Source organism: Danio rerio, chromosome 2 (genome assembly GCF_049306965.1).
Source record: "Danio rerio strain Tuebingen ecotype United States chromosome 2, GRCz12tu, whole genome shotgun sequence".
Lineage (NCBI taxonomy): Eukaryota > Metazoa > Chordata > Actinopteri > Cypriniformes > Danionidae > Danio > Danio rerio.
In genome coordinates this window covers 4,625,176-4,637,584 of record NC_133177.1, presented here as the reverse complement: position 1 = coordinate 4,637,584, position 12,409 = coordinate 4,625,176, and the positions used below count along the sequence as shown (strand labels likewise).

At 36.2% G+C, this 12,409-nt stretch overlaps 1 protein-coding gene across 6 annotated transcripts in view; it reads right to left on the bottom strand.

Moving 5' to 3' along the window:
- Positions 1–304: 304 nt before the first annotated feature.
- The window catches only part of cables1 (Cdk5 and Abl enzyme substrate 1), a 55,881-nt gene continuing 43,776 nt past the window's right edge, over positions 305–12,409 (bottom strand). For 3 of the 6 annotated variants that reach the window (XR_012384306.1, XR_012384311.1, XR_012384312.1), the window contains 3 exons: positions 7,118–7,325; positions 4,202–5,504; positions 305–3,827 (listed from right to left, as the gene is read on the bottom strand). Coding sequence is in view for 3 of the 6 variants with exons in the window: in XM_021478424.3 (XP_021334099.1) it covers positions 5,364–5,504; positions 7,118–7,325 (349 nt within the window). In the remaining 3 variants the exon portion in view is untranslated. 6 annotated transcript variants of the gene reach the window in all.

The window sequence follows — 12,409 nt, the reverse complement described above, 5'->3', positions numbered from 1 at the left end:
GTGTTCTGATATGTCACAAAATCACGTACACACACACACACTTTAGCCTACCCAATTCACCTGTACCGCATGTCTTTGGACTATGGGGGAAACCGGAGCACCAACGTCAACTGAGCTGAGGCTCGAACCAGCAACCCACTCCGCCACTGCATGCCCATTACTATGACTTAAATTGCAACATTGTTGTGTTTCTATAAATGAAGCAGATTTAAACGTTGACAGAGCACCTAAGTCACAGTCATTTATTGTTGAATTCTTCACATCTTGCATGAAATGAAATATAGAAAGGAAACAAAACAGTTCCTAAAATGTTAGCTTTTTTATTGAACAAGCAAAGCAGCATATTTACACAAATGTATCAGCATTGTACAAACGTTTCATTGATTTCGGGCATCCCAGTCACTTGCTAACAAAGTCTAAAGTGCATTTCACAAGGCCAAATCTTGTTCTTTCTTCTTTCTTTATTATTATTTTTTATCTCTTCACATTCTATCCATTATTCATTAAAGAATTAAGTGGTTAAATGCCAAAACTTATCTAGAAGTGTTTATTCTTTCTCTAAACTGATTTAAATTAGCATTAATCTCTCACAGATGCTTATAACTGATTGATGGAACCGAGTAGTGCATAGTGAACATAATACACTTCACACATTCAAAAATAATAATCATTCTGAATGTAGAAACAGTTTGTGAGATAAAATTCAGCTTACACAAAATTCTGTACCACCGACGGTGATAGAAAGTCTCAGGTTCGAAGGAAACGGAGTCGAAACAACCATCAAATCAAACATTTTGTTTTCTTTTAAAAAGTACGAGTCAAACGCAAGTTTAACACTGCTTTGGTGTACATGCATTAGTTAACACCGTAGCATATTAGTCATACAGATTTCACTTCTGGGCCCAGTTCGGCCAAATAGTGTTGATTATCAGCGGTATGACCTGATGTTGCTTCATACAGTGTGTAGCACTACAAATGTGCTCAGAATCCACTCTAACATAGAGCACGGACACGGTAACCATGAGTGCAGCAAGCCACACCACTAAAACTGTCATCATCAACACTCAAGGGTAGAAAAAACAACAGCGGTACGTAAATGTACCCCTTAAGAACTGTATAAAAGTCCCACTAGAGAGACGCCGCCATTACTGTCTGCAACATATTTTTGCTTGGTGGTTGCACTAACAGAGGAAATGCTGGCTGAAATTAATTTAAATGAGATGAAGACCCCCTCAACATAGAGCTCACTGTACACTACCTAAGAAAAGTATTGTCGCCTATCCAGGTTTTAGGAACAACAAATAATAACTTCTAGTTGATCGTTTGTTATCAGATGTGGCTAATTCATCTTCAATGCCTCCTCCTCCATTTTACCCCAGACATGCTCAATAATGTTCATTTCTGGTGACTGGGCTGGCCAATCCCAGAGCAAATTGACCTTCTTTGCTTTCAGGAGCTTTGACATGGAGGCTGAAGTATGAGAAGGAGCGCTATCCTGCTGAAGAATTTGCCCTTTCCCGTGGTTTGTAATGCACAAATGTCTTGATACCTCAGGCTGTTGATGTTGCCTTCCACTCTGCAGATCTCTCGCACGCCCCCATACTGAATGTAACCCCAAACCATGTTCTTTTCCTTTACCAAACTTGACTGATTTCTGTGAGAATCTTGGCTCCATGAGGGTTCCAGTAGGTCTTCTGCAGTATTTGTGATGATTGGGATGCAGCTCAACAGATGATTCATCAGAAAAGCCGACCTTCTGCTACTTTTCCAAATGATCAACAAGAAGTCAAGTTATTATTTGTTGCTCGTACAACTGGGATCGACGACAAGACTTCTGTCAGGTAGTGTACGCTCTGCCATTCACACAATAGCCTGAAAAGTGCACTTGTAGTACAAAATGAGAATGTCGGCGAGAAACAGTCACAAACTTGCAAGAGTTCAGGATCATTCAACGTTTTTTTTTTTTAAGGCTTTCAACCGAGAGCGATCGTCCGATTTGGCAGAGTGTCAAACTTTGGAATTAAGGTAGATGTGAATGGAAAAACTAATAACACAGAAATACTATAATCTGCTGAAAGAATGCAGAAATCAAACAGTCCAAACTTGGTCGGCATACGAATGTGAAAACCAATGTTCTGTCATCATTTACTTGCCCTTGTCAAGTATTGTTCGATATCGCTCCAACTGTTCATTTTCCCATGAAACACAACAGACCTTCCAACAGTGATTATTAAAGGCGAAATTCGGTTCCAAACTTGTATTGCTTTTCTTTTTCAGATACAGAAGTCAACATTTAAAGTGAATTGTTATCTTTTGAGTTGAAACTATTGAACAACACCATGTGTTGACGAACCTTTTTTGATCACTTCAAATAAGGGCTGCACAATATATCCTTTCAGCATCGATATCGCAATGTGTGCATCCGCAATATTCACATCGCATGCGGTAGATATACAATGCTGAGTTGGGATTATATCTGAGCAAGAGTCACAGTTCAGAACATGAGAATTGTTGAATCATTGCAGAGTTTAACCATAATGGAGGGAAATTGTATTGTTTGCATGTTTTTAAGGCCTGAGAGAGGTTCAAGTATTCAGGCACAAGACATTTAGCCAATTGGAAGTTTAATAAAAAATTATTGTATTAAGTTATTTATACATCAAAAACTTTGCAGGGTAATTTGAACATTTACAAAATGTTACCCAATAGCTAAGCTAACTTAATATCTATTAACAAGGACCAAATTAGAAGTTTATTGAAGAAAAGTCGTAGTTAATCGTTGACCAATCGCGGGAATTAGTGGTCTGCAGTACCGGTGGATACCAGATTTCTTGCAGCGCGAGAATACATTTCCGAATAAAACGCCCATTAGGGTTGGGCCGATAGACGATGGCCAATAGACAACACAATGCTGAGCCAGCATCGCGATCCATTGCCCCGCCCCCATCATAAACCCGGTACAAATAAAGATTGTACCACTGGATTGCGTCTCACTACAGTTGTTAAACGTGATATTCAGACATCCTGTCTCTATGCATTTGCGGGACTCAAAATGCCCGCAAACGAGTGATAATCTCCCGGAAATCGCACGTGTTCCTTCTGGTCATGCACCCTTCTTACCCCCGCAGTCTATCACATGCTACCCCCCCCCCCATTCTAGCGGGAATAGTTGGGTTGGGTAGAAAATTATTCTAAGTGTGCAGCGGGTGAACAAAGACTGAATATACAGCAAAAGCGGTTAGGTGTAGAATAAGACCTGGCGGGAGCAGCACTAAAAAAATCAGTCCCGCGCAGACCTCTAGCGGGAATGGAGCCTTAAAATCAGGGGTGCCCAAACCCTTGGTGGTGCCCAAAAAGTTCTGGAGGACTGGTGTCTTGCAGATTTTAGTTCAAACTTGCCTCAATATACCTGCAAGGATGTTTTTAGAAAGCCTGGTAAAGAGCTTGATTAGCTAGTCCAGGTTTTTCCAATTGGGGTTGGAACAAAACATTGCTGGACACCGGCCCTCCAGGGGTCAAGTGCGGAATAATACCTGGCGGGAGCGGGACAAAAAAAAAAAATCAGACCCTTAAAATGAGGCTTAAAATCAGGGATGCCCAAACTCAGTCCTGGAGGGCCACTGTCCTGCAATTTTTAGTTGAAACTTTCCTTAACACACCTGCAAGGATGTTTCTAGAAAGCCTGGTAAAAGCTTGATTAGCTAGCCTAGGTGTGTCTGATTGGGCTGGGAGCTAAACTTTGCTGGACACCGGCCCTCCAGGGGTCGAGTGCAGAATAATACCTGGCAGGAGCGTGACTTAAAAAAAGTCAGTCCCTTAAAATAAGCCTTAAAAAAATTTATATCGCAATGTCAGATTTTTCCAATATCGTGCAGCTCTACTTGTTAACTACTGTATTCGGTAAAAGTTTTTATTTGTTCTTTACGGTCAATATTTCAGAATATCAACAAATGTGTTCTGCACATAAAACAAAGTGATACAAATTTGGCGAGCAACGAGCCTTCTCATAAAAACCCATTGTATGGATTCAACCAGATCTAAATTTTGCGGGAATAGTCGGGTTGGGTAGAAAATTATTCTAAGGGTACAGTAGGTGAATAAAGACTAAATACACAGCGAAAGCGGTTGGGTGTGAAATAAGACCTGGCGGGAGCAGGACTAAAAAAATCAGTCCCGCGCAGACCTCTAGCGGGAAGTAAGCCTTAAAATCAGGGGTGCCCAAACTCAGTCCTTAAGGGCCAGCGTCCTGCAGATTTTAGTTGAAACTTGCCTCAACATACCTGCAAGGATGTTTCTAGAAAGCCTGGTAAGAGCTTGATTAGCTAGTCCAGGTTTGTCCAATTGGGGTTGGAGCTAAACTTTGCTGGACACCGGCCCTCCAGGGGTCGAGTGCGGAATAATACCTGTCGGGAGCGTGACTTAAAAAAAAAAAAAAGTCAGTCTCTTAAAATGAGCCCTAAAACGAGGGGTGCCCAAACTCTGTCCTGGAGGGCCGCTGTCCTGCAGATTTTTATTCCAACTTGCCACAACTGCAAGGACGTTTCTAGAATGCCTAGTAAGAGATTGATTGGCTAGCCCAGGTGTCTCTGATTGAGCTTGGAGCTAAACTTTGCTGGACACCGGCCCTTTTTAAGCCCTCTGCTTAAAATAAAGTGTGTCTATAAATTCTTTCCAAGTAGTGCTATTTAATTATTAGGTGAAATTGTATAGATGCAATATATCGCAGTACATATGACAGAAAAACTTTATATCGCAATGTCAGATTTTTCCAATATCGTGCAGCTCTACTTGTTCACTACTGTTTTCTGTAAAAGGTTTTATTTACACTGTACGGTCAATATTTCGGAATTTCAACGTGTTTTGCATATAAAACCAAGCGATACAAGTTTGGCGTGTTTTTCATTTTTGGATGAACGTTGAGTCTTCTACTTAAAAAAAAAACTACGGCTTCAGAACAGAGCACTGGTCAAACGGACCAATTTTGTCGCGTTTTTGTAGCTCGCCACTGTATTGAAAACATCAGCGATTTCTACTTTTGTGTTTCATCGAGAAAAAAAACAACCTTATTCGAACAACATGGGCCGATCAAATGCTGACAGAACCCTCAGTATGTCTAACACCTGCAAGCAGGAAAACAAATGTTCCCAGTTAACTGAGAAAAATCAACAGTCTAGGAAAGAGGTCTTCCCTTTAGAAAGTAGCTTCTTCAAGTCAAAACGAAAGAGCTGTCACTTTGGCCGAAAGGAGAACAGTGGAATAGTGTCTTCGTTCCAACATCTGGAGATGATCGTTGGCGATGTGCATAGGGTTTTTTTCTGGGGGAGATCAGGAGAGACGCTGGGCTTCTCCTGATGGGGCTGTCGCTAGGAGTTTTGCAGCAGGCGTCTGTAATGCGGCATGACTTCGTGCTCGGGGAGGTGCAGGTTGAACTCTAGAGCCACCAGAACTGGGAACTCGAAGGCGATCAGCTCTCGACGGTTCACCCTAAACCTCTCCTCCAGTTTCTAGATGGAAAGAGATCAGGGGGTTTCGTTACATAACAGTAATCGAAGACAACCCTTACACAACAGCGGAACGTCTAAAAATACACCCTATTGAGATTTAAAGAATGCCTTTTTTCCCTCTACAATGTCTGATTTTAGTCTCAGGGGGCCTATTTTACTGCTGTGCAAAAGGCAGAAAGTTTGTTTATGGCCAAAAATGAGCTGCTGATATGTGCTAGTTGCCAGATTTTGTTTTATTATTTTATTTTTATTATTTACATGTTCCAACTCCACGTTGTGGCAACTTGTGGTTACATTTTTTTGTTGTTGTTTATGGCTGAAAATGAGCTATTGATATTTTTGTGGCATTGTTTTTCTGGTTGCCAGATTTCCAGTTTCATTGTTTTGTTTTTATTATTTAACGTTGCAACAAGTCTTCGTTGTCGCAACATGTGGTTACCTTTTTTATGGCCAAATAAAATACGTTCACTAATTAGTTTAATTGATTTTCTTGGTTGCCAGATTTCCAGTTTATTATTTTATTTTTACTATTTACATGTTCCAAGTCCATGCTATCGCAACATGTGGTTACATTTTTTTTTTTTTTTGCGGCTAACAATGAGCTATTAATATCTTATCTTGAGTTAGTTCCATTGTTTTTCTAGTTGCCAGATTTCCAGTTTTATTATTTTATTTTTATTATTTACATGTACCAAGTCCACATTGTCGCAACACGTGGCTACTTTTTTTGTTTATAGTTAACAATGAACAATTGATATTTTTGGGACATTCACTAGTTAGTTTAACAGTTTTTCTGGTTGCCAGATTATTATTTTATTTTTAGTATTTACTTGTTGCGACAAGGCCACGTTATCACAAAGTGGTTATATTTTTTTGTTTATGGCTGAAAATGAGCAATTGATATTCATGGGGCATTCGCTCTTCTATCAAATGAACAAGTTATCTTAAGTAGCTTTAATTGACTTTCTAGTTGGAAAGATTTCCAGTTTTATTATTTAGATATTGCGATAAGTCCACATTGTTGTGTGTTGAGCTATTGACGTTTATGGAACATTCACAAGTTAGCTTAATTGTTTTTCTGGTTGCCAGATTTCCAGTTTTATTATTTAACATTTTATTTTTAATATTTACTTGTTCCAAATCCAGGTTATCGCAACAGGGTTTTTTATTTTAATTTATTGTCGAAAATGAGCTATTGTTATTTATGAGACATTTACTCTTTAATCATATAGACAAGTTTTCTTGAGTAAGTTTAATTGTTTTTCTGGTTGCCAGATTTCCAGTTTAAGTGTTTAGAATGAAGTCCTTTTTCTCAGTTTCACACTCTACAGATTTAAATGACTCAAGCTATTGAACACAGAAGAAAATATTTTAAACAATGTTTCAATGAAGGAATAGATAGCCATTGACTACTACAGTACAAAAAAAAAAAATACCATGAAAGTCAATGGTTACAGGTTTCCAACATTCTTCAAAATGTCTCTGTTCTGCACAATAAGCAAATCCCAGCCAGTTTTTGCGTCTCCTTGCAATCCTTCGGTTGTGTTCCATGTTATTTGCATGTGTGGTGACAAAATGCGTTATCGATGCTACAACAATATAAATAAACTTACGTCGATCAGGAGCTTGACTTCATGTTTCTTCAGGTCTCCTCCAATCTTGGCTGCGAGGAGGACACAGGCTCCGGCGCAGAGTTTGCGGTTCTGTTTGTTGAGTTTGCCCTGAAGCACCAGCTTCTCGAAGTAAACAAAGGCCATGGCCACTGTAGACTCCTCATAGCCGAACTCCTCCTGGGTGAGTTTCCGGATCTCTCTCTTCAGGCTACAACACCAAACACAATGCCACATACTCAACTCAATGCTCTAGTATGGAGCCAGATATGGTCTCAAGAAGAATACATTTGCAAAACAAAAGTCGCACAATTCACATTTACACAATCCAATTGGTAAAGTCAAAACACAATTCATAAATGCACAAATCCAATTCATAAATTAAAAACACAATGTGTGAATTCACAAGTAAAAATCATACATAATTCCACAAATGAATCAGATTTATGAGTGAGTATTGAATTAAAAAATTTAGTTTTGAATTTAGCATCCGCTGCGTAAAGCATATGCTGGATAAATTAGCGGTTAATTCCGCAGTGGCGACCCCAGATTAATAAAGGGACTAAGCCGAAAAGAAACGCATTTCACGTATTCATGAATTGTGTTTTGAATTTGTGAATTGGATTTGCTTATTTATGAATTGGGTTTTAAATTCATAAACTTCATTTTGCAGATTTATAATTTTTTTTTGAGTTTACAATTGTGTTTTAAATTAGCGAATTGGATTTGCATATTTATGAATTATGTTTTGAATTTATGAATTGGATTTGCATATTTACGAATTGTGTTTTATATTTACGAATTGGATTTGTGTATTTATGAATCATGTTTTAAATTACGAATTGGATTTGCATATTTACGAATTGTTTTAGGTTTATGAATTGGATTTGCATATTTACGAATTGTGTTTTGAATTTATGAATTGGATTTTTGTATTTAAGAATTATATTTTAAATTTATGAATTGGATTTGCATATTCATGAATTATGTTTTGAATTTATGAATTGGATTTGCATATTTACGAATTGTGTTTTATATTTACGAATTGGATTTGTGTATTTATAAATCATGTTTTAAATTACCAATTGGATTTGCATATTTACGAATTGTTTTAAGTTCATGAATTGGATTTGCATATTTACGAATTGTTTTAGGTTTATGAATTGGATTTGCATATTTACGAATTGTTCTTTGAATTTATGAATTGGATTTTTGTATTTAAGAATTATATTTTAAATTTATGAATTGGATTTGCATATTCATGAATTATGTTTTGAATTTATGAATTGGATTTGCATATTTACGAATTGTGTTTTATATTTACGAATTGGATTTGTGTATTTATAAATCATGTTTTAAATTACCAATTGGATTTTCATATTTACGAATTGTTTTAAGTTTATGAATTGGATTTGCATATTTACGAATTGTGTTTTGAATTTATGAATTGGATTTGTGTATTTATGAATCATGTTTTAAATCACGAATTGGATTTGCATAATTACGAATTGTGTTTTGAATTTATGAATTGGATTTGTGTATTTAAGAATTGTTTTAAGTTTATGAATTGGATTTGCATATTTCTGAATTGTGTTTTAAATTTACAAATTGAATTTGTGTATTTATGAATTGGGTTTTAAATTTACGAATTAGAATTGCACATTTATGAGTCATGTTTTGAATTTACTAATTAAATTTGTGTATTTATGAATCGTGTTTTGAATTTACGAATTGGATTTGCATATTTTCGAATCGTGTTTTGAATTTAAAAATTGGATTTGTGTATTTACGATTTGTGTTTTGAATGTCCAAATAAAATTAGCATATTAATGGATTGTGTTTTAAATTAAAAAAAATTATTTTGTGTTTTTGAATTGTGTTTTGTTTATTTATGAGTTGTTTTGAATTTTCTAATGGGATTTGTGTATTTCCAAATTGTGTTACAAAATAAATTTTGTGAATGTGAATTGTGCATGAATTTTATTTTGTAAACATATCATTTTTGAGACTGATCTGGCTCTATACTCTAGTTACCCAACACTATTTTTAATTTTTTGGCACAGTCAATTTGATGTATTCAACTGGAAGCCCAATTTATACAATTTTAACGACTAGTGATGGCACATGGCTGACAACATTGTGAGTATTTACAGTATGCTTCTGCTTTTCAGTCTGTTGCTGTACTTCTAAAATGTAATAATCAATGGGGTTTCTGTCTGACTGTGTCGAGTTTCTTTGCTGGCATTTTGAGATTACGTTGGAAATGCATACGATGCTACAGTAAAAGTAACTTAAACTCACAATCATTCAGAGAGCCTTCTAAGGTTATTTATGAAAACTTGTACACTGATTTGTTTTATCTTGGAGTGTTTATGCTGGGAAAATCTAATTGGTGTGACGTTTGTGCGCACTCTTGAGGGTCAAACTGTCATAACAGTGTCCTTTTTAACCTCCTCAACTGTTAACAAAATGTCTTTGTTTTTATTATCTTGGCTATGTTTTTGTCTAGTTTTCTTGTATGTATGTTTTTACTTCTATAGTGTTTATATGCATGCAAAGAGCTTTGAGATGCTACTTGTAAATAAAGATTAGCATGATAATGCGTTCATGAACCTGTGATGTCTTGAGTTTGTGCAAACATATTCATACTGATTTGAACAGACTTTTTTTAAACTGATGCTTTCTCACTTTTGTCATTTTTCCTGTGTGTTTATTTTTTGCCAGGAAAGAGTGCTATTATTATTAGTTATAATTATTATTATAATCAATGAAAAGGCATTTCAAGCTTCTATTTACATTTAAGTGAAAAACTAATAGGAACTTTGCCATGAATTTAATGGGCAATAAATCACAAGCTCAAGAGAGAAAGTGAGCTAGCAAAAAATTTGCTGGCTGCAGTTCACTCAATGGCCACTGGTGTCACTAAAAACAAAAATGTCCAAATTTTAGATAAAAAAGCCATTTATACTTCTGCGTTGAGTGATCGGCTCTGCAATAACACTTCTGAAACTCTAGCTGGCAGTAGGTTTTTGTGTTCCTCTGTGTCGAGTTCCTTTGCGGGGGTTTTATTTTTTTTAATGCTACCTTATAGTACAAGTAGCTAAAACTTGCTCATTCAGAGGTGGAAACCGGCAGATGTGCAACAAATTTAATCAGAAGGTAAACACAAAACAAAAAGTCTCCATCTGAAGCTCGGGACTCCACACTTGTAAACACTCGCTCCATCAGGCTTGCAGCTCTCAGCGCCGCCCACACTCGTCACCACAACCAAGCCGACCAATCACAGAGCTTGTGCTATGCGATGTGTAGTTCCATTTTTTGAGAGGTGCGCATCAGCGTCAGCCATGGCGAGGGGTCTGCAACCGCACAAAAGCTGCACCAAAGTATAAATCAGCTTTGACCCATTATTTACTGCACTTAAAGACACGTAATTTAAAAGGCTTGTCTTGTGATTTTGTGCAAAAAGACTGAATCAACCGGAAACTATTTACTAAAACTCCTGACATCATTTCTGTTATCATTCTAAACTTTCTTATTTAGCAGCCCAGCAGAAATCAACATGTTTTATTATTGACAAACTGCTTTGTTCAAGTTTTTCTGGACTTTGCGCACTCACGCTTGCAGCATGGGTATAAATCAGCCATTGGTTTGGTCAACTTTGGACTCTGAATAGCAGAAAGACCTGTGTTAAGAGTTCAATCTTGACTGAAAACCTGAATAATAAAGCTTCAAAAGTTGTAGAATATGTAGAAAGCGACATAATCAACAAAGTATCAGCTTGATTTTCAATGTTGAGGAAATTTATTTTTAAAAGTAATCAGGGCTTTACATTAACTTTATTAATCACCAGTCACTGTGGCTAGTAGTTTTCTAATGTTACTAGCCACTCTGCATTTTCACAAGCCAAAATTTTGTTGTTGGGAAAATTTATTTTATATGCATAAATTTGATGTCGACATGCTAAAATTACTTGATTTAAATTGTGTGTTATGTCCACATGCGTCCTCATTCATTTCACTTTTTGTGTGTCGAGTATGGGCTTGCTCAATGAGCATGAGCAAAGGAGTCATGGTTTCACAGTGTTATACTGCAATTAGTTTTGATTTCACATGACTTTTTTTAGAGCTCAAAAACAACGATTTACCAAATTTATCTCTATAACCACACGAAACAATAATTATTTCTTAGCCACAAATTTTTAATGTGTCAAAACAAGCAAAATATAGCTGTATACTATACTTTTTATTTAACAAAACATTTCTTAAAAAAGAACGAAAAGCAATTGACTTTTAAAAAATAACTATTGTCATGTATCAAAAATAATCACGGTAATCTGTCCTGGCTAAGATCTCTTGGATCACCAGTTAACTGCAAATAAATGGAGAGTTCATCTCCCATTAAAGCAATAATGTAAAAAAAGATAATTAAACAATTATAACAAAAATGAAAGCACAGAAAACCGTATGCAAATGAAAGCAGGTGAAACATACCGTGTGTGATAATGAAAGGATGATCACATGTACACGGTTAACTATAGGCAATTTAATAATCTGTTCAAAGTGAAAGCGACCGGTGCGCGTTTTAAGAAGTCGCGCGCATCACATCAGCTGTTCTCTCATTCGGTATTCACTTGCTTTCTTCTGCTCGCGTGATCACAATTATTTTACTTCTCGATTCCAAGATCACATTAGCATGCATATTGGGTCATCCTTAAATTGTCGAACTCTGCTTTTAGGAAAACTAAAATTTAAAAATTATTTTCAACCAGCCAAAGTGGCTAGTGGGATTGTCTGTCCAACCCGCCAAAGCTGAAATCTACCCTCATTTGGCGGGTGTTAATGTAAAGCCCTGAAAGTAATATAATACAGCCTTAGTCACTTTAAAAAAAAATGTTGGGTTGAATCAATACTGGGTTTTGAGATTGATCATAGCTTTGGTACTATATATTTAGGAAATATACAAACCGATTTTAATGCACAAGACAAATACCTTCTCAAAATACTATTAGTTGCTAGTAAAAAAGCAATAACCAAGAAATGGTTGGAAGAGATTCCACCAACAAAGGATGAGTGGATAACAATTGTAGATAATATGTTTGAAATGGAGAAACTCACCTTTTCTTTAAGACTAAACATGGATAAATGCTATAAAAATTGGTCAAAATGGTTTATATATAAGAATATAGAAAATATATAATTTGCTAGGAAATGCTTTGCAATGAGTGCGAACCCCCCTCCTCCCCTTATTTATATTTATTTATATTTTTTATTTTTATTATTATTATTTTTTTCAATA